This window comes from Pristis pectinata, chromosome 31, assembly GCF_009764475.1.
Source record: "Pristis pectinata isolate sPriPec2 chromosome 31, sPriPec2.1.pri, whole genome shotgun sequence".
In the NCBI taxonomy this organism is placed as follows: Eukaryota; Metazoa; Chordata; class Chondrichthyes; order Rhinopristiformes; family Pristidae; genus Pristis; species Pristis pectinata.
The window spans coordinates 12302295-12327502 of record NC_067435.1 but is presented as its reverse complement, the minus strand read 5'-3'; the positions used below and the strand labels follow the sequence as shown (position 1 = coordinate 12327502).

Sequence of the window (25208 nt, the reverse complement as noted above, 5' to 3'; positions counted from 1 at the left end):
ACAGTGAAAAACTGGTCTTGCATACCGATCGTACAGGTCAATTCATTACGCAGTGCAGTTACATTGGGTTACTACAGAGTGCATTGAGGTAGTACAGGTAAAAACAATGAACAGTACAAAGTGTTTAAAAGAATATTATTAGTAATAGTTAGTGACATAGAGTTTAAATTTAAAAGTGTAGAACGATTATAGTAAGGGTAATGAGTAGATCTGTAGAGAGCAGCTTGCAACAAGTCACCACGCTCCGGCACCATCTTGCACTTTTCCTCTGTCCAGTAAGCTTTGGGTGCTTAGTTGTATAAAATATTCAAAGTTGAGATATCAAACTATATGGGGATCAGGCAGAAAAGTGGACTTGAGGCACACCATCAACCTGCTTCTCATTACATGGTGAAGCAAGCTCAAGGGGCCAAATGACCCAATGTTAGAACCCAGTCTGACGTGCCTGCAACTCCAGATCTACCTGTGGTGGACCTTTAACTGTCCACAGATGTGGCCCAAGCAAGGCATTCAACTCGAGAGTTGCATTCACCTGACAGGGCAGGCAGAGCCTTGGTCTAAGGTCTTGATTGAAAGGCAGCTTACTTGTCAATGCGAGGAATCCTGAGCAGTGCACTGGAATGCCAGCCTGAATCCTGTATATATTTACAAAGCCCCTAAGTATTGAAGTTAAATTATTTCTGGGCTCTTTTGAGATTTCAGCACAGTATAAGTTTAAATTATTTGCAAAATGTGCACTGGTGCAGGTCTCATTCTCTCTAAAGTATTTTTAAAATTGCACAAAATTACTAGTAGATACTGCCTGTGTCCTTAAGAGGTCAAATTATTTTTTATTTTGGAAGCACAAACAGTTTGGATGCTCGGCAATTGAGTCTTGTCCTTGGGGGCAGGAGTCATGTCAGTCCTGGAGCTGAAGCCTGTGTGCTGTTTGAGATATCGTTTCTGCTCCGTGCTTTCAGAAGAGTTTCTGAACTCCTGTAAGTCCTCACCGACTCAATGTTGTGCGTATTCATTTAGAATGTTAGGGCTTGTCCATTTAAGAATGTACTTTTTTTAAGCTTTGGTTTACAGTCGGACAATTAAAAAGCTGAAGGAATAAATTTATAAATAAAGCAGCAGTTAATTTTTTGCCTTTTTTGGGGGGGCAGAAGCGTAAATCATTCAACTGTGACTGTGTGGAAATGTAGAGTAGTGCAGCACAGAAGGAAGCCAATCAGCCCAGCAATCCAGTGTTTGCTCTTCTGAAGGGCACTCCAGTTAGTCCCAATTTCATGGTTTTACCCCAACATCCCTGATTTCCTACCCCCCCTCCCCCCACCCAACCAGGTATTTATCTTATTTCCTGGTGAATCTGTTTCTATGCCCTTCCATTAGTGTGTTCTAAATCCTAACTAATTTGTTGTGTTTTTTAAAAGTAAAAGTTTATTGCTGTCACTCTGGTCTTTTGATAATCAACTTTTATTTGTGCACTTTGATCCTTTAGCCGCTGTTCATTTCAGGAGATGAGGATGTCACTCCAAAGCTGACATCTGATGTCCATTTCCAATTGCCCTCGAGTTGAGTGCATCGCTTGGGCCACATCTGTGGGCAGTTAAGAGTCCACCACAGGTAGATCTGGAGTTGCAAGCAGGTCAGACTGGGTTCTGATATTGGGTCATTTGGCCTCTCAAGCTTGCTTCACCACTTAGTGAGAAGCAGGTTGATGGTGTGCCTCAAGTCCACTTTTCTCCCTGATGCCCATACTGAACTTTGAATATTCTGTTCGACTGAGCGTCCAAAACTTCCTGGACAGAGAATCTCAAAAAAAACTTGACCCTCTGAATAAGGAACTTTCTCAGCTCTTGTCTGGAACTTTACCAATTTTTTTTTAAATCTGGCTGTCTGACAAAAGTACCTAATTATAGTTCTGTTAATACCATACACAGAATGCAAAATAATTCCATGGAGCCAAGCAACATAGTATGTTTGAATCTGGTTGATCTTTGCCTGGTCTTCTTGCCTACACCTTGGATCTTCTGAAACCCATCTAAAATTTGACTTGATCCCTATTATGTTGTGAAGATTTTGTAAATTTTTTTTGCTGGAATAGTGCCAAATAAATCTCACAACTTTGCTTTTGACTTCCAACGCATTTGCTTTTAATGTGATTTCACAGTTAAGTCCTCTGCTAACAGGGTTCATGTGGCTGAACTGAACTGATGTATCCTCTTCCTGATCAGTCTCACAAGTTCCAGTCTGGTTCACTCCAAGAGAAGCACGTTCAATCTCTGTCTAGAAATCTGGCCCTGTTTGTCTTGAATCATTACTTGTCTCTGTTGCACCCCTTGGGCTTTCTCCTTTTTAAACAGGGGATCCTGTGAATCTAGAATTTTTCCAAAGGTTATGTTTCAGAGCTGATTGTTTAACATGAAGAACTGATTCTCATTTGATAATTTCTCATGTTGCCTCAGTGCTTTATTGCTCTGTTGTACAGAGCACTGTGCTCTCTGGAGGGATCCAAAGCAGAGTGTTCAGGTACAGTTCTGGGTACAAGTGAGTAGGATGAGTCTGCCCTTTGGATGGAAGATGTGGATGTTTGAGTGGCTGGAAATCTCTCCAAGGCTGGAGGAACTCAGCGGGTCAGGCAGCATCTATGGAGGGAAATGGACAGCTGATGTTTCGGGTCAAGATCCTTCATCAGGACTGGAAAGAAAGAGGGGAGATGACCAGTATAAAAGAATGGGGGGGAAGGGGTGGAGCAAGAGCTGGCGGGTGATAGGTGGATCTGGGTTATGGGGGAAGATAGGCAGATGGGGGGGGGGGTGGGGGGAGAGAGTGGGAATGATGTAAGAAGCTGGGAGGTGACAGGTGGCAGTGACAAAGAGGAAGAAGATAAAATCTGTTAAGGACCATGGTGGTGAGGAGGGGAACCGGAGAGAGGACTGTGTGAGTGATGGGCAGTTGGAGAGAGCGGGGGAGGGGAAAGAGCAGGGGTGATGGGACCGGTGGGATAAGGGAAAACAAAGGAGGGACAGAGGGGAGTGGTTACCGGAAGTTTGAGAAATCAATGTTCATGCAGTCAACATCTGCAGTCTTTCTTGTGTCTCCAAGGCTGGGTTCAAAATAACTTCCCTCTGTAAAACTTGTTTAACCAAATATTCCAATGAAAATATGGCTAATGACTGTGGGGAAAAAAAACAAAAAGAATAGGGGAATGGGAATAGAAAATGAGGGCGGGATAAAGCAAAAGGCTGGAAAAGTGCAGAATCCAAGGCAAAATAGCTTGGGGCAGAACTTAGCTGACTTGGAGTTTAATTAGGAGAGGAAGTAGCAATTTGTAGTGCACAGGCATGGTATCCATTTGCTTGTAAAATGCTTCTGGTGTAATGTGGAGTTAATGGGTTTGTTCCTTGCTGATGTGTGGCAGCTTTGCTGGTTTGTAAAAGGATCCTGTTTGTGTTTCACATTTCATGTGTTTTGCATGTGGTGGATCCCTAATTCTGTTTTGCATTTTCAGAGTCAGATCACGTTGCTGGACATTACTGTCTTCAAATCCATCCAGCCTGAGGTAAGTTCCACATAGGGGGGAGGGCAGAGTGACCACTGGGTGTTGGAAGGATAAATAGTTGGTGGCTCACTGCAGGTAACTGTAGCTTTTTAAATTACACTGGTGATGTAAGCATTCTTGGCAAGGTCAGGATTTGGTGCCCATCTTCAGTGAAGAATGTCTTGTATCTTGACTTTGTGCTTTAGTATAATTGACCAGGTTGCCCATTTCAGAGGGCAACCCTTCTGCTGTGGATCTAAAGTCACACAGACTTCCTTTCCTAAGTGAGGCTGGGTTTTAACAATGGCTGAATAATTTCATGGGCACAAACCCATATCTAATTTATTTATCAGTCACACGTACATGGAAACACACAGTGAAATGCGTATTTTTATATTACTGAGAATGTGCTGAGGGCAGCCTGCAAGTGTTGCTACTCTTCCGGTGCCAACATAGCATGCCCACAACTTCCTAACCCGTATGTCTTTGGAATGTGGGAGGAAACCGGAGCATCTGGTGGAAACCCATGCAGACACACAGGGAGAATGTACAAACTCCTTACAGACAGCAGCTGGAATTGAAGCTGGGTCCCTGGCGCTGTAATAGCGTTACACTAACTGCTACACTACCGTGCTGCCAGATTTGTTTAATAAACTGAATTTAAATTTCTCAGTAACAATGGTGGGATTTAAACTCATGTCTCTGACCTCTGGATTAATTGCCCAGTAAATTAACGGCTGTGCTACTGCTCTGATGATCAGTTTCTTGAGGGTAGTTGGGGGTGGGCAATCTATTCTGGCCTATACCTACAGTTTGGGGAGAAAATATGTGCGGCCATAGGCTAGAGCAACCTCTTGGGAAGAGGAGGAGGCCATTCATCTTTCTTGGCTGGTTATAATGTGTAACTTAACACCGGTTGTATGACTTCACTCCATGCCCTTTTGTATACTTAGCAACCAAACCTCTATAATGATCTTGCTCTTGAAAGCTCAAGTTGAATCTTGGCATCCACATCTTATTTTGGTGGGATGATAGGAGGAGAGTGGGTGAAGGATGCATGGGAAGTGGAGTCCTATCCAACTCATGAAAAGTTTAGGGAGAAGGTGATTGTCTAGAATCGTTAGCTACAGAAAATCTGGGTGGAGCAGCTCATACCCATGTGAGGGCCATGTGATTTCCATCTCTCTCAAAGATGGACAGCATTGTTAGCCACGTTGATAAAAGCACTAAAGCAAGTGGATTTCATTGTAAACAAATGTGAGGTTATTCATTGTAAACAAATGTGAGGTTATCCATTGTTCTATTCTTATTAATGTCCAAAAGGTACTTTTGAAATGATGAAAAGCTAGAGGCAATGAAGGGTCAAAGAGAACGTAGAACACTGCAGCACAGGAACAGGCCCTTCAGCCCATGATGTTGTACTGAACTATTTAAACTAATAATTAAATGCCTAAATAAACTAATTCCTTCTGCCTATACAATGTCCACATTCCTCCATTCTCTGCACATTTGTGTGCCTATCTAAGAGCCTCTTAAATGCCGCTAACATATTTGCCTCCACTACCAAAGCCTGACAGTTTCAATAAATCTTGCACACATTGAGTTCCAGATCATACACAGAGTGGTTAAAAAAGGGTTTTCCATCATTCCCCCTGTAACTTTCAACCTTTCAACCCAGTATTCCAGGCACCCACCATTCTGTGTGTAAAAAAAAATTAAAACAAAACTTGCCCCTCACATCTCCTTCGAACTTACCCCCTCTCACCTTCAATGTGTTAGATATTTCAACTCTGGGGGAAAAAGATACTGGCTGTCTACTCTATCTATGCCTCTCATAATCTTATAAACTGCTATCAGGTCTCCACTCAGCCTCTGCTGCTCCAGAGAAAACAACCCAAGTTTGTCCAACCTCTCCTTATTCTCCTTATAGCACATGCCCTCTAATCCAGGCAGTGTCCTGGTAAACCTCTTCTGCACCCTCCGCAGAGCCTCCACATCCTTTCTACAATGGGGGACCAGAATTGAATGCAATACTCCAGATGTAGCCTAAGTAGAGCTTTATAAAACTGTAAGATAACTTCCTGACTCATGAACTCAGTGCCTTGACTAATAAAGGCAAGCATGCCATATGCTGCCTTTACCACCCTATCAACCTGTACAGCCACTTTCAGGGAGTTATGGACTTGGACCCCAAGACATGGGAGTCCATATGCCATTCAGATGTCTTTGGCAGAAAGAAATAATGAAAAAGGCTGGTGGAATGCTGGCCTTTGTATCCAGAGGAATGGAACACAAGGGGTCAAATATACGCTTCAGCTATATAAAGCCTCGATTAGACCACACATGGAGCATTGGAAGCAGTTCAGGGCACCTCACATTAGGGAGGCCATATTGGCCTTGGAGAGAACAATGTAGATTGACCAGAATGATATCAGAACTCGTGAGATGATACGAACTAGGATCATATTGTCTGGACTTTAGAGGTTGAGGGATTATTTGATGGAAAATAAGTGAGACTGATAAGTTCCTCTCCCTTTATCCTATATCACTAGATGGGCGGGGCTTGTGACTGGAGTCAAAGAAGGAACCAGATCTTTCTGTAGTGAAATTAGGAAACATTTCTACATGCAGAAGATAGAAGTAATTTGAAACACTTTTCTGCCACAGTAATTGATGCTGGGCCAATTCTTAATTTTAAATCTGAGATTGATAGATTTTTGGTAACTAAAATTTGAAGGAATATAAGGAAAAGGTGGGAATTTGGAGTTGGTTCATACCAGCCACAAGCTCATAACTGATGGAACTGTCTCATGGGGCTGAACGACCACCTCCAATATCTAGGGTCAGATAATGTTTTGTCCTGGGGCTTTAAGGTTGTCTTGGGAGTGAGACTGATGCTAGAACATGCTGTGGAGAGTGTAGCTGTCCTCTAATTCCAGTTGTATTGGTCATCCCCCATGATTAATGGCAGTAGGGGGTCACAGTGACCCTGTCTGGTGAATGGTTCGTCTCACTGTCCTGCCAGTTGTATTGCTGCGGGCTGTAAAATCCTGATTTATTGCTGTTGACTGACTGGTTCAGTGAAATGCGCACTCTGATGAATGTGTTTCTGTCTCATGGGAAATTACTCTGAAACATTTTGCTTTCCCACACTTTTTTAAAGTCATGATGGGGGAGATAAATAATATTTTGCTGAGGTTTGAAGAATGTTTGCTTGGGATAGGATGATGTTTATAAGACACAAATAAAGGCTTGTTCTTTTAAGATAGTTGACTCTGATTTAAAAACTCTCTGCCCAGAAACCATGAGCAGACCTGATGCACTAACACCATCAAAACAACAACTTTAACATAGTGACAACATTCCAAAGTACTTCTCAGGAATATGATCAAATGTAAGTTGACATTGAGTCATGTGATGGAGCTTCAAAGGAGTTGGTCAATCACACATTGGGAATACAGTGACATGGTGCTTAATTAAGAGCCTTAAACTAAGGATTAGGGACATAGTCAAATGCCACCACAACAGCTTAATTTAAATTCAGGCAGACTGCAGACAAGAGACTGCAGATGCTGGAATCTGGAACAACAAACAATCTGCTGGAGGAACTCAGCGGGTTGAGCAGCATCGGTGGGTGGGAAGGAATTGACGATGTTCCAGGTCAAAACCCTGCATCAGGACTGGGATTGAAGAGGCCAGATGGCCAGTATAGATAGGGGAAGGGGAGTGGCCAGACAGGAGCCTGAGGTGATTGGTGGACTAAGGAGGAGTGTAAGAGGATTGTGTCAGGTAGGGGAGGGAGCGGGGGTGGAGTTGGGAGACAGTGGCAGGTGAATGATAGATGGAGGCAGACAGAGAGAAAGAAAATATTGAGAGGCAGATGGAGTGAGGTGGGGGGGAAGGGAGTGTGAAGATTGGAGGGAGATGAGCAGGAACACAAAGGACTGCCAGTGCTGGACCCTAAGTAAAGGAGGTGAGAATGGGAACCATTGGGGGGGGGGGGGGTGAATGGCAGTTGGAACCAGAACGTGATAGGGGAGGGGACATGGGGGGTGGTGTAACCTGTGACTGGACGGTGTGTTTGATGGGTGGGTGGATGGAACTAGGAAGGGGATGAAGATGGGTGATGGGGGGGTTGAGGGTGGGGATTAATTTAATTTCAGTTAGTTTAAACAATTTAAAAACAAAACCAGAGATGGTGACTGGATTACATTTTTAAAAATATTTATCTTGATCACACTGAGTCCTGGCGAAAGAAATCTGACATGTTGCATAATGTGGCCAATGCGATCCAGTATGGATAGGATGGGCTCCACAGCCACATTCTATGCTGTAAATTTTTATGATTCGAAAGTTTGGTTTTAAGGAGAATTGTAAATTCATAAAGAATGGCAGAGAAGCAGAGATGTTTAGGAGAGATTCCAGAAAGTTCATAAAGAGAAGCAGAGATGTTTAGGAGAGATTCCAGAATTTAGGATGTTGGCAGTGCAAGGCATGGCTGCCACCGGTGGAATGAATGGCAATATTACTGGTTTAATTACTTGCATGTTCCTATAGTAACCTGAGTTAACTGCACCAAATGGGAAATTGCTGAGCTTATAAACTAACCAGCCACATTTGATGCAATACTTTGTTTGGATTCCTTCATGATCTTGCCCTTTCTCATCATCAATATGCTTATCTTGAAAATTTTTAGTGATTCTAATGCCTGAACAGTTCATTTATTGTTTCCCACCTGGTACATTTCATACCTCCGCATCATACATTGACCTCCTTATCCCTGATCTCATCAGTGTATCATGGCTTGGAGCACTTGGAATATCTCTCAAGGAGTTGATTGGGGATTGGAATCCAATTAACACAGCCCTATGTGTCATCTTTCACAAGATGCCCATTATAGACAGCATGGAAACAAGCTATTCGGCCCACTGATCAGTATCAATCCATTCACACTAATCCTACCTTAACCCATTCTATTCTATCCATGTTGCCATCAACTCCTTCCCACTCATCCACTCCTAACCCATCGCTTAGATTCTACCACTCACCTATGGCCAATTAACCTACCAACCTGCACATTTTTGGGATATGGGAGGAAACTGGAGCACCTGGAAGAAGCTATGCACTCAGGGAGAACTTGCAAACTCCATTGGAGGTCAGGATTATTGGGACCAGCTGAGTGGACATGGACCGGTTGGGCCGAAGGGCCTGTATCCATGCTGTATTGCTCTATGACTCTGTGACTGAACCTGCATTACTGGAACTGTGCTGCCCGTACATTATAATAGACTAACACTCCCAGAATACCTCATGGTCATGTTACATTTGTTCGATCCCAATATTGAATATATATAACGTACGTGATGAGAAACCAATCATTGTCTGTATAAATAACATGATTTTGTGTCAAGTGGTACCCTGCTCTGCAACAGTACTGTGGTTTTCTAATGGCTAATTGCCTTTGTTTGCACAGATGCACCTTTCAAAAGGGAGCACTGATGTATCAGGGAATTAGTTTGAAGGCTGCTTCTTGCTTACATCAATGGCTCCTGTATTAACTACATGACTCTGCTCCTCTTCCCCACACATTCCACCCAACCACCCCTCAAGCGCCTCATGCCCCATTTATTGCAGAGTCTGCAGATCCCACTTAACTGCAGTGAAGCAAGTCATCTTCAACCCTGAGGGACTCCAAAGAAGGTGAGGCACTTGCAGATATTTACCAATGGGCCATGAAACTGGTTCTCTCCACTCCTTGTGTTTGCACCAACTGAATTGCCTAAAATAGCAAAAAAAATTACCTCCTTGATTTAAGTTTAGTTTAATCACATTGATGCACCATGCTATTAGACTTGGCCCTTTTGACATTTACCCACCCATCTGCCCAGTCAAATACCTTCTGCCTCACCTGTGGCAGAGTTTGCGGGTGCTCAATTACCCTCATTAGCCACCTCAGAGCCCACAGACTGTAAAGTAGGTCATCCTTGACCCTGAGTGGTTGCATAAGAAGAAAAAATGGATTATTAGGCATAAAAGCCCTGGTGAAACAGTCCTCTCACTACCTGCTGGGTTTAGCAGATGGTCTAGCTTGGAATGTCTACTCTTCCAAATTTGCTGTTGCAACCATTTTATCACACTCACTATTTCCAACACCTGTTTCTGTTCATAAGCAATTTTTTTTTAGTTTAAATCTGACAAATTGCTTATATAGTAGCTTATAAAACAGTGTAAAGTCCTCAAACTACAGTTGAAGGTGATGTTTAGTTGACAACCCAGATGTAGCTGTTTAAATTCCTATTTGGGAAATCCTGGTGCTGAACAGAAAAAAACTTTAAATTACTTTAAAATAAGTATTGGAAAATGCTCAGTGTTTGGAACAGTCTCTTGGGCAATGAAAGAGGAGAAATAGGATGGATGTTCTAAGTCAGTGAGCTGCCTAGATTGTAGACTTGCCTTAGTCCGTGTCTCAGTCCTCGAGTAAATTTGATCCCAAGATTGTGCTCACTCCATAATGGCTAAATGGAAACCTTCCCTGGTTTGGTTTGGTGTTTGGAGGCTTGGGGTCATTGGTAGGGGTTTGTTGGTGTAGTAGAGGTGGTGGCACTACTTTGGTTTATACAGATTCTTTGAGCAGCTTATGTGCATTTGAATTTCTTGATCATCAGTTAGATGCCTTTTCTTTAATTAAGTATTTCAAAGTCTCCCCATCTTGCATCTTGTACCACAATTAACTTGGTGTCATCTGTGGCTCAATAAGTCCCACTCCCCGTGACTGTGTGGGTTTCCTCCGGGTGCTCCGGTTTCCTCCGGGTGCTCCAGTTTCCTCCCACATTCCAAAAGACGTACAGGTTAGGAAGTTATGGGCATGCTATGTTGGCGCTGGAAGCGTGGCGACACTTGCGGGCTGCCCCCAGAACACTACGCAAAAGATGCATTTCACTGTGTTTCAATGTACATGTGACTAATAAAGATACCTTATTAGTCATATGATCACAGGTCTATTCCTATTTCCAGACACTCAAGCACAAATCTTAGCTATCATTCTTAAGGGACTGCTGCATTCAGAAAAAATATTGAAGGCAGAAAAGAAAATTGTGCAGCAATTTCAAATAGAGAATATTCACCTCTGTATCCTGGCCAGCATTTCTCCTTCAATCAACAGCATGGCAAACAGATTATCTGGTTTATTATCATTGCTACAAACAACAAATTGTCTGCTTTGTTTCTTGTATTGTAATAGTGAATATATTTCAATGGTAATTCACTGGCTTTAGCACATCCTGAGTTAATGAAGGCACTGTAGATCTGCCAGTCTGTCTGTAACATGTTGAATATGGTGTCTGTTTTACATGAATGTGGTGGGGCAGAGGAAGAATTTCATCGGTGATTACTGGTCCTATACTGGTTCTTGAGTATTAGCCCTCTCATATGTGTTATGAGTTGTGCAAATGGAAGCTTAGAAGGTTTGCTTTAAGGTTTTTAATTTAGACCAGAAGACATAGGAGCAGAATTAGGCCATTCGGCCCATCAAGTCTGCTCTGCCATTCGATCATGGCTGATTTATTTTCCCTCTCAACTCCATTCTCCTGCCTTCTCCCCGTAACCTTTGATGCCCTTTCTAATCAAGAACCTATTAGCCTCTGCTTTAAATATACTCAATGACTTGGCCTCCACAGCCATCTGTGGCAATGAATTCTTTTATTCTGAGGCTGTGCCCTTTGGTATTAGATTCTCCCACTACTGGAAACATCTTCTCCGCATCCACTCTGTCCAGGCCTTTCAACATTCGGTAGGTTTCAATGAGATTCCCCCTCGTCCTGAACTCCAATGAGTACAGGCCCAGAGCCATCAAAAGCTCGTTAACCCTTTCATCCCCAGGATCATTCTCATAAACCTCCTCTGGACCCTCTCCAATGCCAGCACATCCTTCCTTAGGTATGGGGCCCATTGACTGTGCCTTTGAAAGCTAGGTAAACAAAGTTTAGAACCAATCCTTCTGGAGGACAGGAAAAATGAATATAAAACCTCTGCGAATTGTTGCCAAATGTAAGTTTGTGCAGTAACTCTTGTTAGTTGCTGCTGTTCGTCTGTTGTGCACTTTAATGTGGTGTGTTCCATCCAGGCAAATGCATTGCCTTCTGCTATTCATTCTTTGCACTGGCTGTTTTCTTTATTTGCTTATTGTGGACTTGTGAGAACTGCATATCACGTAGCTAGCTCCTTTTCTCGATTACTCAACTCGTCGACACTAGATGTGACATCAAAGGGCTTCTTTTTCTGGATTCTGTTGTGTTGCTTGAGTGTTGTTGGAGCTGCTTATCCATGCAAGTGAAGAATATTCAACACTCTCTTGGCTTGTACCTTGTAGATGATTGAAAGGCCTTTAGGTGTTGGGAAATAAGTTATTTGCCTCGGGGTACCCAGCCTTGGATCAGCTCTTGTATGCATTGTATTTATTTGGTTGGTCCAGTTGAGTTTCTGGATACTGGTGATCCCCCAGGGTATTATCAAGGATAGGTGGTTGGATTCTTTCTTGTTGGAGATGCACATTGCCTGGCACCTTTTGTGACACAAATGTTACTTCTACTTTTATCAGCCTATGGTTGGATGCTGTCCAGGTCTTACTGTGTGCAGACGTGGGCTATTTCATTTGCTAAGGAGCTGCAAATGAAACTGAACATTGTGCAGTCATCAGTGAACATCCCCACTTCTGACCTTCTGATGAAAGTGAGGGCATTGCTGATGATGACACTGCCCTGAGGACGTCCTACAGTGATATGAGGCTGGGATGACTGATCTCCAGTCATAACCATCTTCCTTTGTGTGAGGTATGACTCTAACCATGGGAGTTCTCTCCCTTTGATGCCCATTCAAAGTTTTACCAAGACACTTTGATGTTTTGTCCTGAATGATGTGCTGCTTGAACTTTGGTGGAGCTGCACTTATCCACTGTGCTTTGTAAATGATGGAAAACCTCTGGGGAGTCATCAGGTTAATCCTTGTAACAGGATGCCCAGTCTCTGCTGTCTGGAGTTTCCTCCCTAAATCTTCCTCTCCTTTGCGATGGACCTTAAACTCTACCTCCTCCATCAAGCTTTTGGTCACTTATCCTCAATTGTGGCTCTGTCATATTGTATTAATGCTCCTGAAACACCTTGAGCTTTTTTGCTTTGTTAGAGGCTTTATTAATGGAATTTGTTGGCTGCTGTGGGTCCACACTCGGTAACTGTACTGAAGTGGCCAGCTTTTTGTGCCGGAGATACTTTCTGCCAACGGTGTAGGGATAGTCCTCCCGTTTTCTTGTATTTCCCTGGTGCTCTGAAACTGGTTAGAGGGCTGAAGGCAATATAACTTCAGCTAAAGGACAATTTATTCAATTGGTTCTGCTTTCCCTTTGCATTTCTGTTTAATTGCACTTAATGGGTAAACGACATCACAACAAACAGTAGATTCACACTCCTTTTTACATTTATGTTCTTGTTCTCCCTCATCCCATTCACCTCTTTATCCAGATTAAAATAATCTCTTTGATGTTTTATTAAGTCTTTTATGACCAGTTCATGTCTTTTGTCAAAGGATAGGTCTACAATTAGAATTCAAGGCCCAGGAAAACGTGTGTCTAATTTAGGAATTGATCAGAATGTGTTTTGTTTTTTCTGTGGTCAAGCTATTTTTAGACTGGATTTTTAAAGAAAAATAAAAGCCTTTTCGATCTTAGCTCTGAAAGTCTGATGAAATCTCTGAATTTTAGAGTTACAATAATACTTATCAGAGCTTGAATGCAGTGATTGAAATACATTCTAGGTCAGGCAATCTGTTTTTCTCATTCCAGTTGAAAATCTGAAAGTACAGAAGGCTATTCTGATGGACCTTGAAGTGGCATTTCTTCCACTTCAATATTTCAGTGATATTTCTCACTGAGTTGGAAGGTGCATTGTTTCATTATACACAAGACATTTAACTTGATGCTCTTCTAATATTAAGGAAAAACAGAAAATGCTGGAAACACTCAGCAGGTCAGGCAGCACCTGTGGAAAGAGAAACAGTTAAATGTTTCAGGTTAAAGATCCTTCAACCTTCTTCTAATGCTGCTTATTATTTTCTAAATACTGTTTGAAAAGTCTTTCAACTCTTTGTGAAATATAATTTTAAATGAGTTTTTAAATTTTCTGTCTTGCAGCACTTTTAATGAGTTACATTTCGCAGGTAGCAAGATCCCACAAATAACAGTGTGATAACAACCAGATGGTCTTGATTGTGGGATTAATTTTGGTCAGGTGTACTTCTAACTCTTCAAATTAATGTGATAGAATCTTTATCATCCACAACAAAGTCTCAATTTAATATTTTATCAGATGGTACAGCACACTCATCTCACCAGGCAGTGGCAACCTAAATTTTTGTTCAAGTTGCTGGAATGGAACTTAAACTTGAGCCTGATGCTGAGGTGAGAGTGTTACCCTCTGAGCCACGCCTAAAACTTAACTATGTAGCTTCTGTATTTTGCTGCATCACGTAACAGATGTGTACTATCAAGTTCAACCCGATTAAATAGTGTTGACCCGAGTTCATTTCCTTGTGACCAGATGTTTTCTGGCTTTTGGTGATGAGTTCATATGTACCTCTATCGCCTCCTGTAAATTATGTGATGTGTTTGGGAATATGGCTAATACGAGTGGACATAATTTTAAGGTGATTGCAGCAAGGTATAAGGGGGATATTGGGTAAGTTTTGGTTTACACAGAGTGGTGGGTGCGTGGAACGCACTGCCTGCAGAGGTTGTGGGGGGCAGATACGTTAGGGGCATTTAAGAGACTCTTAGATAGCCCCCTATTTTTCTATCATTCATGTGTCTGTGTGAGAGGGAAGGGTTAGATAGACCTTAGAGCAGAATAACATGTCGGCACAACATTGTGGGCTGAAGGGCCTGTACTGTGCTGTAGTGTTCTATGTTCTAAGTTGTTACTTATTGCCACTGATCTGATAAACTGAGGAAGTTCTGGTTGTTAATATCAGAATGAAAATAGTTAGCCAGTTGCAACAAGCTAATTTATAGGCTGGAGCTAAATTAGCAAATGAACAACTTCCATTTATTTATAGAACACCTTAAATGTAGCAAAAATATCCCCATGGTGCTTTAGAATTAATGCTAAGATGTTAGACAGGCAACCAGAGGAGTGTCGATTTTAAGAACATTTACAAGTGGTAGAGAAGGATAGTGAGGGAGCTCTGTAGCTGAGCATCTCGTGAGGCACAGCTTCCAGTACAAGTGATTATATCTGTGAATGAACACAGTGTTGTAAGGTAGGAGAAGATTAGAAATGGGGAGGGGAAGACTTCGAGGAGGGGTTTGCAAATATGGAGAATTTTTAATACTTGATATTAGTCAGCTTCTGGGGAGAGTTCTCATCTCTGCTGGTAATTGGCTTTGTTTGGGGGACTCGAGACTTCTCCACCGTTCACCTGGTCATCTGCATTTTTCTTGCCATCAGTCAGAACTTTGGGTCTTAATCATTAATCCTCAAGTACAGAGGAATTTGACACCAGAGAAGTAATGGGTAATACCCTTCCCTTTTGGATGGGGTTGTCTGGTGAAACTTCCAAGCAAATATTTAATTACCTTTTGGGAGGAAAAAGTCTTTCCTGGCATGTGAGCATCACTGACGAGGCTGGCATTTATTATCCAGTCCTAATTGCCCTTGAGAAAGGTGGTAGTCAGCTAGTAGGTTGCTTTGAGGTAGTCTGTGTTGTGAAGGCGTTTCCACAGATCTGCTGAGTCAAGAGTCCCAGAGTTTGACACTATGATAATGAAAAAACAGCTAAATCAGGAAAATGTGTATTGATAAGGAGGTAGTTCATCTTGCACAGTCTTTTCCACATATTGCTCATATATGGGGATAGAATTTGTTGCATTAAGTAAGTGCCTCTTTTGTTTTTTAATTTTTGACAGGAACTCAAAATATTTGGTGAATGAACCATTTGAATCCAGAACCATACCAGAATTGTTCAGTTTTGAGTATTCTTCTGCTTGTATTGGGTTTTAAATCAACTTCGTTTCCTCCATCAGGAACTGTCCAGTTGTGCATGGAACAAGAAGGGGAAGCATACATTGGCTCCCAATGTGGTAGCTTTTACCAGGAGATTTAATCAGGTAGGGTCAAGTAATACACAAGGTCTTGATCCTCAGTAAGGTAGGTTAAAAGGTCTGCATCTATTTGGTTTATTTGTCCAGAACATAATTCAAATTTTTATTCATATTTCTTATGACACTCACTTGGGGGGGAAAATGTTTCCTTCTATGTTGGCTTTTGGAGCAATGGGATCAATCCTGTAACTTGTTCTCTTGCACATGCCCATTAACACCGTCTGATTTTTGCACCAGTCACCCACACTAGGGGTATTTTACAGTAGCCAGTTAAACTACGTACCAGCACATCTTTGGAATGTTGGAGGAAACTGGAGCACCTAGGGGAAACCCACGTGGTCACGGAGAATGTGCAAACTACACATAGACATGACAGGAGGTCAGAATCCGACCTGGGTAGTTACAGCTGTGATACAATCAGTTTGACCCTCTGCCCGCTTCACCATCTAATGGTGTCTCTCTAAATCCCTGGTAAGAGAACTACATGTTCTAAGCTTGACCATCTCCAGCTTGACCCTGTGTTTCTTGCCAGGCTACTTTCATGTACTGAAAAGTCCATTACCACATGCACTTCTTGCTTTTGTTTGATCTAAATCTTGATTTTAATTGAAAATGAAATTTGACTGTTTGATTAGAGAAAGAAAGCATCAACTTTAAAGTAGATCTGTTCATTTAAGAATTTTGGCTTTTGGGGAGGGAGAGTTCTAAGCTTTGAGTTTATAGTTTAAGAAATTCAGCAGCAGTATTAATTATTTGTAATGCCCTTGGTTAAAATGGTTAGCTTTGTACATTTTATTTAATTTTGCTGTACAAAGTACTTGGAACATGATAAAAGAGTGAAGGATGAGCTAAATTAGTGATTCTCTCTTTGCAGATCAGTTTCTGGGTGGTCAGAGAAATTCTCACCAAACAAGTGCTTAAAACAAGAGTTGATGTTCTCAGCCACTTTATCAAAATCGCAAAAGTAAGTCTCTGCTTCTTCTAAGAATTGCTTTGTAGTAGCTCCAGGTTTTATAGATAATCTCCCAATTGGCTATGTGTGTCTGGAGCACTTGACTTGTCCGTTATGTGTAATTTGGAGAGCCTATCCCACACAAAATTGAGGATGGTATTCCTATTACTAATTTTAGCACAGATGATCAAAAGCTTGGTTATAAGGTAGATTTTGAGGTGAATCTCAGGAGAGAGGTGGGTAGATAATCCCATAGTTTAGGGCCTTAGCAGCCACTGCTTCAAGACATTGTCAACTCTTTCACCAAAGCACATGAGATACTGTACAAGGCTTTGCTGTCAACATCAAGACCAAGGTCCTCCACTGACCTGCCCGTGGTGCAGACTGCCCTCTGACAATAAAGGTTCATAGTGAGACCCTGAAAAACATGGATCACTTCCCATATATTGGGACCTATCTTTCAACGAAGGCTGACATCAGCAATGAAATTCACCACTGCTATTGGGACAGCATGTCATTTAAAAAAAGGGTATATTTATTGGGAAGGATATAGATCTTGTGGAAAGGTTGGGTGTACTCGAGTGCTGAAACTCAGCACCTGTGATCAATGGCTGAATCATTGATTTCTGCAGGATACTGATTTGGTTAGTATTTGAGAGTGGGAATGGAACAGCTTGTGCACATTTGTATCATCACTTCATCAGTCTGCTGCCAAGGGCCAATTGGTGACATTCAACAATGGTGCAGACTTAAATCATTGGCCCAAGGGCTGGGAATAATGGAATTTTTATCCTTCCATGGCGTGGAGTTGGTGCTTGGTCATTTGTGGAATAGTTTATTGGTGAATGAGAAAGAGAAAGCCAACTGGAAGGTCAGCTCCCATTTTTTTGAGTATTTGTTATGAAAAATATTATGTAAATGTTTATGTTGCAGAAACTTCAGGATCTCAATAATCTCCATGGCTTGATGGCAGTTATCTCGGCTTTACAGAGCACACCAATATTCAGGCTGTCAAAAACATGGACGGCAAGTGAAGGGCCTTTTTGTTTTGTTTTTGATCGATTTATTTGTTTCAAATGAGCTTCTGCATTGTGTATTATACCAAACTGGGAGTGTTGTCTGGCGATATTTTGTGGTATCTAATCAATGCAGATCTAACAAGGATAGGAGGGATATCAGTGGTGGACACTGGTAGAATTGCAAGGTGAAAATCGAATATGCTGGAAATACTCTGCATATCAGGGGACATTTGTGGAGAGGAAAAACAATATTTCAGATTAATGACCTCTCATCAGAACAAAAATATTAACTGATTATTGTTCAACTCACTGCTATTTTTTTCCAGGGATACCAATCTTCTTCTGCCCTGTCCACCAGCACTCCTGTATGATGAGAGGTCATTGACCCAGAATGTTGACTGTGCTTCTCTCTTTGTAGATGTTGCCTGACCTGAGTATATCCAACATCTAAAATTTTATTATGAAAAAGGTCCTTGCCTATTGTTGACTTCAAAACAACATTTAGAGAGGTGGTGAGATCTGACAGCAAGTTTTGATATCTGTGCTGCTAATAAAAATAAATTTAAACTATAGTGAGCAGAAGTGACAGAAATGAGTTTTGTTAATTGATCCTACTTTAAACCATAAAAATCAAGATCCATTAATTTCTTTAGCCACCCACTGCTGCATATTGTATTAGTTTTCAGAATCTTCATGCCAGCAAATGTTATGTCTTTGACCTCATTTAGTTTATTCTGTTTGGTTTTTTGGATATATTTCAACCTGAATGCATTTCTATTGTGTTGCTGTCCACTGGGGTCAATGGAGAAAATTGTAGGTCTGGATAGCTTCCACAAGGCTGCAGTCTTAAAGGGCAATTCTTTATTCATCCTGCTATTCACTGTTGATTTTCTTTACTGTGCTCAGTTGGAAAGGATGCAGTGAACTGGAAATAATTTGGGATATGTGAAATGGAGAAGGCAGTGAGATAAGATTGGGATTGATACGTGGTTATGGGGAGACTGGTCAGCGGTGTTTAGTATAGACTTGGGGCCAAGGGGGAGATGGAGACGGAATTAATTTGGGATTGATAAACAATTATGAAGAGGGAATGGGACAGTGGGATTAGCTTGGGGTTGATACAGGGCTACAACAGATAGTGGAGCAGTGGGATTAGTTTGTATTGGAGCAAGAGTGAGGCTGACATTGATTTTCGGATAGATATGGGGGCTTTGGGGAGAGAGTGGAGCAGTAAGATTAATTTGAGATTGATGCAGTGGTGCAGCTGGAGAAATAGCAAAGCATTGGGATTACTGAGATATGGAGTTATGAGGGAGATTGGAGGATTATGATTAGTGCCGGATCCTTTCAGCAGAGAGATTTTGTTGATATTAAAAAATGTCACTGGTGTTGGTGATTGAAAAGTACAAGCATTTTCTTGACATACACGAGGACATTGTAGTAAAGGTTTGTTTTGATATTTAATTACAGTTGCTAAGCAGGAAAGATAAGGCTATGTTTGAAAAACTGGAGACTCTGATGTCCAAAGAAGATAACTATAAGGAGCTAAGAGCTTACACCAGCTGCTTGAGAAATACTCCATGCATTCCGTATTTAGGTGAGTCTGATCTCGCATCTCTTTCTGAAGACTGATTCTTTTAGGATTGCAGTCTTGCATAATTTAGTTTTTTTTAAAATTCATTTTCGGTATCTGGACATAACTGGCAAGGCAAGCATTTGTTGTTCATTGGGCGGCACAGTAGTGTAGCAGTTAGTGTAACGCTATTACAGCGCCAGCAACCCAGGTTCGATTCTGGCTGCTGTCTGTAAGGAGTTTGTATGTTGTCCCCATGACTGCGTGGGTTTCCTCCGGGTGCTTCGGTTTCCTCCCACATTCCAAAGACGTGCAAGTTAGGAAATTGTGGGCATGCTATGTTGGTGCTAGAAGTGTGACGACACTTGCGGGCTGTCCCCAGAACATTCGACGCAAAGATGCATTTCACTGTGTGTTTTGATGTACCTGTGACTAATAAAGAAATTTTATCTTTTAATTGCTCTTGAGAAGATGGTGGTGTGCTTCCTCTTTGAACTGTTGCAGTTTTTCTGTTGGAAGTACTCTCTCAATTGGAGAGGGAATTCCAGGATTTAGACCCAACAACAATGAAGGATCAGTGAAATATTTTAAATCAAGATGGTACGTGACTTGGAAGAGGATCCGCGACTGATTGTGTTCTTTGCACCAATTGTGAGGAATTTGCACCATTATAGTTTTTCCCTGCTGTAAGCTGATGTACACTTACGCTGACTGGGAGGCTGTGACAGACTGGTTAATGCCTAACGTAGTGTGAGTGGTCCTTGTGGTTCGAAACTCCCAAGTTTGGTTTCACTCCTCTGTCATTTTTCTTGAGGTTTTCCTGCCTTCCTGTTCCTTCACGTGAATTGGGCTGGGACCAGTATCCTAGCAAATGGAATATCTAGGGCTCTTTCTGCTAGATAGTTGGAGTGAGGTTTAAAGAGTTAGCGAAAGAACTGGGTAATAATGCAGGGTAGTGAAATGGCTGTTGAAAAACAGTGTGACAGGAAGGGACAGAGATGTAAACATAGGACTATACCTCCAGTTAGAGCCAAAGCTGGGTAAACTGGTAAAAGGACAATATTGAAGGCACTTTATTTGTGCCATTAATTCATTTGTTTTATTGCAAATGATGTGTGCATTCAGACAGAAATAAAGAGGTATGATTTGAAACTCGTGGAGATGTGGTTGCAAGGTGACCAAAGTTGGGAATTAGATATTCCAGGATAATTTATTTAAAGAGATGGGTAAAATGTAAATGGAGGAGGACTTGCTCCCTTAATAAAGAATGGTATTGGTTTATTATTGTCACTTGTACTGAGGTATGGTGAAAAACTTGTCTTGCATACCGATCGTACAGATCAATTCATTACACAGGATGGGATAAAATTAGTAGGGAATATCATAGTCTGAACAATCATACGGAATCAGTTTGGTTGGAGTTGAGAAACAGCATAGGGCAGACAATGCCCACAGATGCTAGTGGTAATGTAGGACATAGGTATAGGTCAATAATTTAGAGGCAGAGGTAGTAAGGGCAATACAATGATCATAGGGTACTTCAATCTACATATGGAATGGGCAAACCAAATTAGCAGTAATAATGTGGAGGAAGAATTAATGGAGTGTATGAGATGGTTTTCTAGGTCAGTTTGTTGAGGATCCAGGAAGCGAACGAGGTATTTTAGAGTTTTGAAAGTGGTTAATTGACAATTTGGTTAAGGGAAAGGTGTTCATAATATGATAACGATTAAAAGTAATTTTGCTTGTTGTGAAACGAGGTCTTACATTTAAACCACAGAAAACCACAGAGGTACAAGATGTGGGTTGGCTATGGGGGATTGGGGAAAGGTATGACAAAAAACAAACAATGGCTAACATTTAATAATACTTTACATTGAATATATGTCCCTCTGAGGCAAAGTGGCTCAACTATGGCTGCAAAGGGAAATTAAAAATGGTATTGATCAAAGGAAAAGGAACAGTAAGTTGGAGGATTAGGAAAGTTTTAGAATTCAGCGGAGGGCCAAGAAATTGATGAGGAAAGGGAAAGCGAAATACAAGAGTAATCTAATGAAAACAGAAGAATCCATCACAAACAAACTCTTTAAGCTTCTGTAGATGTAGGACAATGAAACAATTAGCACAAGTTAATGTGGGTCCCTTAGAGACTGAACAGGAAAACTATATTGAGGAAAAAACTAATGGCGGATAAATTAAACAAATATTTGCCTATCTTCATTGAAGAAGATGCAGAAAACGTGAAGAACAGCAGATCTAAAGTGAGTAAGGAGCTGAAAGGTATTGGAGAAATTAATGAGACTAAAAGTTGATAAATCCTTAGGACCTGATCTACATCCCAATGTTTTGAAGGAAGTGACTGTAGAGAAAGTTAATTTGCTGGTTGTCATCCTCAAAAATTCCGTCAATTTTAGAGGAGATCCCCCAGATTGGAAGGTAGTAAATGTAATCTCACTTTATGAGAAAGGAGGGACGCAAACTGGGGACTACAGGCAATTAGCCTGACATTAGGGGAAAAGCATTCGATGTAGTAGCGAGGCACTTAGAAAATAATAGTATTGAGTGCAATCGACATGGATTTGTGAAAGTAAAGTCATGTTTGACACGTCTTAGATTTTGAGGCTGTAACTAGCAGAAGAGAAAGGTGTGATGTACTTGTGCTTTGATAAAATGCCACACAATCTTAAAAGAAGGGATCAGATTTCAGGACTGAGAGATAAGAAAAAATTTAGCTGGAGAGTAATGAATCTTTGGAATTCTCTACCCAGTGGCACTGTGGAGGTTCGATCATGTTCAAGGCAGAAATCGATACAGACATGAGGTTAGTAGAATGTGGTGCTCAGGCAAAAGGTCAGCCATGATCTTATTGAATGCCACAGCAGGCATGAGGCCAGGTGGCTTTCTGCTTCTATTTGTGTTCTAATGCCCTTTAGGCCAGTCTACAGCTGAGGACAGACGTTTACTTGGCTCTGTGTCTTCACAGTTGCTGTGAAGTAAGACGCAGACTAGATACACCCACACTGAGCTCCTCTCCACGAGCTGGTGTTGTGGTGGTCCTTCTTGACCAGGTTTGTGGATGAGTGTTTGACATTAAAACATTGCTGTTGTTTTAAGTGGTAAAATGTGAATATGGTCAGAGTTACAAATCATTTGCAAATCATACCAAGCCCCTGCTTGTTGGGTCTAGTGGGCACTTATTGCCTACTTGTAAACTGGGTAGTATATGCAAAAGAGTTGTCTGACTGTGTGAGGAGATGGGGACTTATGTCTTTGATGTAGTGACCAAATAATATCCATTCTACATTGTACAGTTAATGTGGATTTTAGAGTATGGAAAAGCAGAACAATAGTTCCAGAGTAGGTGTCCAACAGTATGATTGACAAAATGGTAGGTCCAGTGATTCTCTTTGGCATCCACCACTACCCAATCCTCGTAACCTTCCCTTTTCCCATGCACAGCGGAAGTACGTGCAGCAGTTTAGTCTGAATTTTTTGTATTCTACGTAAACTTTCATTTTACCAATACGTGTGAAATGCTATTTATGGGTTCAAATGCTTAATGGTTCGCAGAAGTCTTCGGCTTTGATACTCTTAGCAGGAGGTTACTGTTAACTAAGAAAAACATAATGTACAGGCATGGGGCGCCATAAGTGTTGGTTTATAGTTTCCATTATTTAATCTTGGCCAGGTGGTATGATGCAGGATGAAAAAAGAAATATGGGGAAAATGATAAGAACAGGATGTGTAGCCACCTCTTCCAACTAACGTTTACCTCCTCTCACAACCACCATGCTCTCCTGTGTCCATTCGCCTTTTATTGGCAAAGTTGTGTATTCCATGTTCAGATGCAGTCAGTCCTTGGAGAAATCCAATGAATAGCCTATTGGGAACCTATCCTTCCAATCAAAATTTGGGATTTTTTTTTAAGGAGAATTGAGATACCCCAGCAGGGAGTTTGTTATTTGGCAGTTGGGTTGCTCGCAGGAAGAAGAATCAAGGGAATTCAGTCATTGATCAGTCCATGTACATGAAGCTCTAACTGTGGCAACCAGCTTCTATGGATTAAAGGCTCTTTACTCTCAATCTGCTATGGTTATTTTCCATCATCCCTTGAAGTAAATAAATTGTCAGTAGTTGGCAGAAGAGTCTATCAATCCACCAGTGAGAGAAGATGTGACTGCAACAGTTGTAAGACTGCTGCAATCATATCTTTGCATGGAAAGTGTGAACTAACTAGTAGATACAACATACATCTGAATGGTCTTTGGTATTGAGCCATTGACTTGGGTTGGGACTCAACTAAAATTTTTATACGAATATTACCCAGTGTCAACTTTTTTTTTCGCGAAAGAGATATGCAACCATTTCTATTGCACATTTAAAGTAGTAAAACATAGTAAACTGACCCAAAGGGATGTTATCAAATTAATGCCAAGCTGAAGGTGACCAAGAGCTTGGTTAAAGAGACAGGCAGTCCAGAGATTAAAAAAAATGAGATGAGAAGCAGTGAGGTTTTGGGAGGGAATTCTGAAACTTAGGGTCATACACCACTGCTGATGGTTGAATGATTTGAATTTGGGGATAGGAAGCAGGAATTAGAACACAGCAGACTGGTTAGGTTGAAATAGTAGTGACTTTAATGTAGCTAAGGAGATCGATAGCTACAGAAATGTTATGATGAATAGAAGCTGTGGAGGTTCAGAAAGTTTTGATCGCAATGAATTGGATGACACAAAATTGGGAGGTGTTGTTGATAGTGAAGAAGGTTATCGTAGATTATAGGGGGATCTTGACCAGTTAAGGAACTGGGCTGAGGAGTGGCAAATGGATTTCAATACAGTTAAGTGTGAGGTGATGCATTTTGGAAATCAAAATCAAACCAATGTAGGACTCGTACTATGAACAGTAGGACACTGTGGAGTGTAATGGAACAGAGGGACCTAGGAAGTGACATCACAGGTAGACAGGGTGGTGAAAAAGGCATTTAGCATGCTGGGCTTTATCAATCAGGGCATTGAATGTAGGAGTTGGGACATTATTTTTCCCAGGGCTGAAATGGTCACCACAGGAGGACACAGGTTTAAGGTGCTGGGGAGTAGGTATGGAGGAGATGCCAGGGTAGGTTTTTTGCTCAGGGAGTGGTGGCTGCGTGGAATGGGCTGCCGGCAGCGGTGGTGGAGGCGGATACGATAGGGTCGTTTAAGAGACTTTTGGATAGGTACATGGAGCTTAGAAAAATAGAGGGCTATGGGTAAGCCTAGTAATTTCTAAGGTAGGGACATATTTGGCACACCTTTGTGGGCTGAAGGGCCTGAATTGTGCTCTAGGTTTTCTATGTTTCTATTATGTTGCAGTTGTATGAGTTGCTGGTGAGGCCGGACTTGGAATATTGTGTACAGTTTTGGCCACACTGTTATAGGAACGATGTGGTTAAACTGGAAAGAGTGCAGAAAAGATTTATGAAGATGTTGACAGGACTAGAAGGCCTGTTACTGGGAGAGGTTGGCCAGGCTAGATCTTTATTCCTTGGAACGTGGGAGAATGAGGGGTGACCTTATAGAAATGTTTAAAATTATGAGAGGCATAGATAAGGTGATAGTATCAGTCTTTTCCCCAGGGTAGGGAAGTCCAAAACTAGGGGCATTGGTTTAGGGTGAGAGGGGAAAGATTTAAAAGGGAGCTGAGGGGCAACTTTTTCACTGGGTTGAAGGCTCTTCGCTGTATGACTCTTGACTCTATGATTGATCTTTCATGAGGCAGATGTAGAAGGAAATGATGGGGGCAGGGGAGGATTGTGTTACAAAGTAGAGATGACCCTGTGATTGAGCCCAAAGGAGTAGTGTCCACAGGATATGATAAGGGCAAGAGTTGAGTTTATAGAGAGATTTTAAAGTGAGATCAGGGGCAATGAACTCAAAGACAAAGAGCAGGGTGAATTAAGGTGGAAGCTGAAATCACCGAGAAGTTGCTTGGTGATGGGGCTGAGAGAGAGA

At 41.6% G+C, this 25208-nt stretch overlaps 1 protein-coding gene across 1 annotated transcript in view; it reads left to right on the top strand.

Annotated features, from left to right (window-relative positions):
• Positions 1–25208, top strand: part of LOC127585040 (ras-specific guanine nucleotide-releasing factor RalGPS2-like) — an 81662-nt gene that overhangs the window by 7162 nt on the left and 49292 nt on the right. Inside the window, exons 4-8 of the mRNA XM_052042169.1 lie at positions 3497–3547; positions 15594–15677; positions 16546–16635; positions 17557–17649; positions 19113–19239. Coding sequence (XP_051898129.1) covers positions 3497–3547; positions 15594–15677; positions 16546–16635; positions 17557–17649; positions 19113–19239 — 445 coding nt within the window. The remainder of the gene's footprint in view (positions 1–3496; positions 3548–15593; positions 15678–16545; positions 16636–17556; positions 17650–19112; positions 19240–25208) is intronic.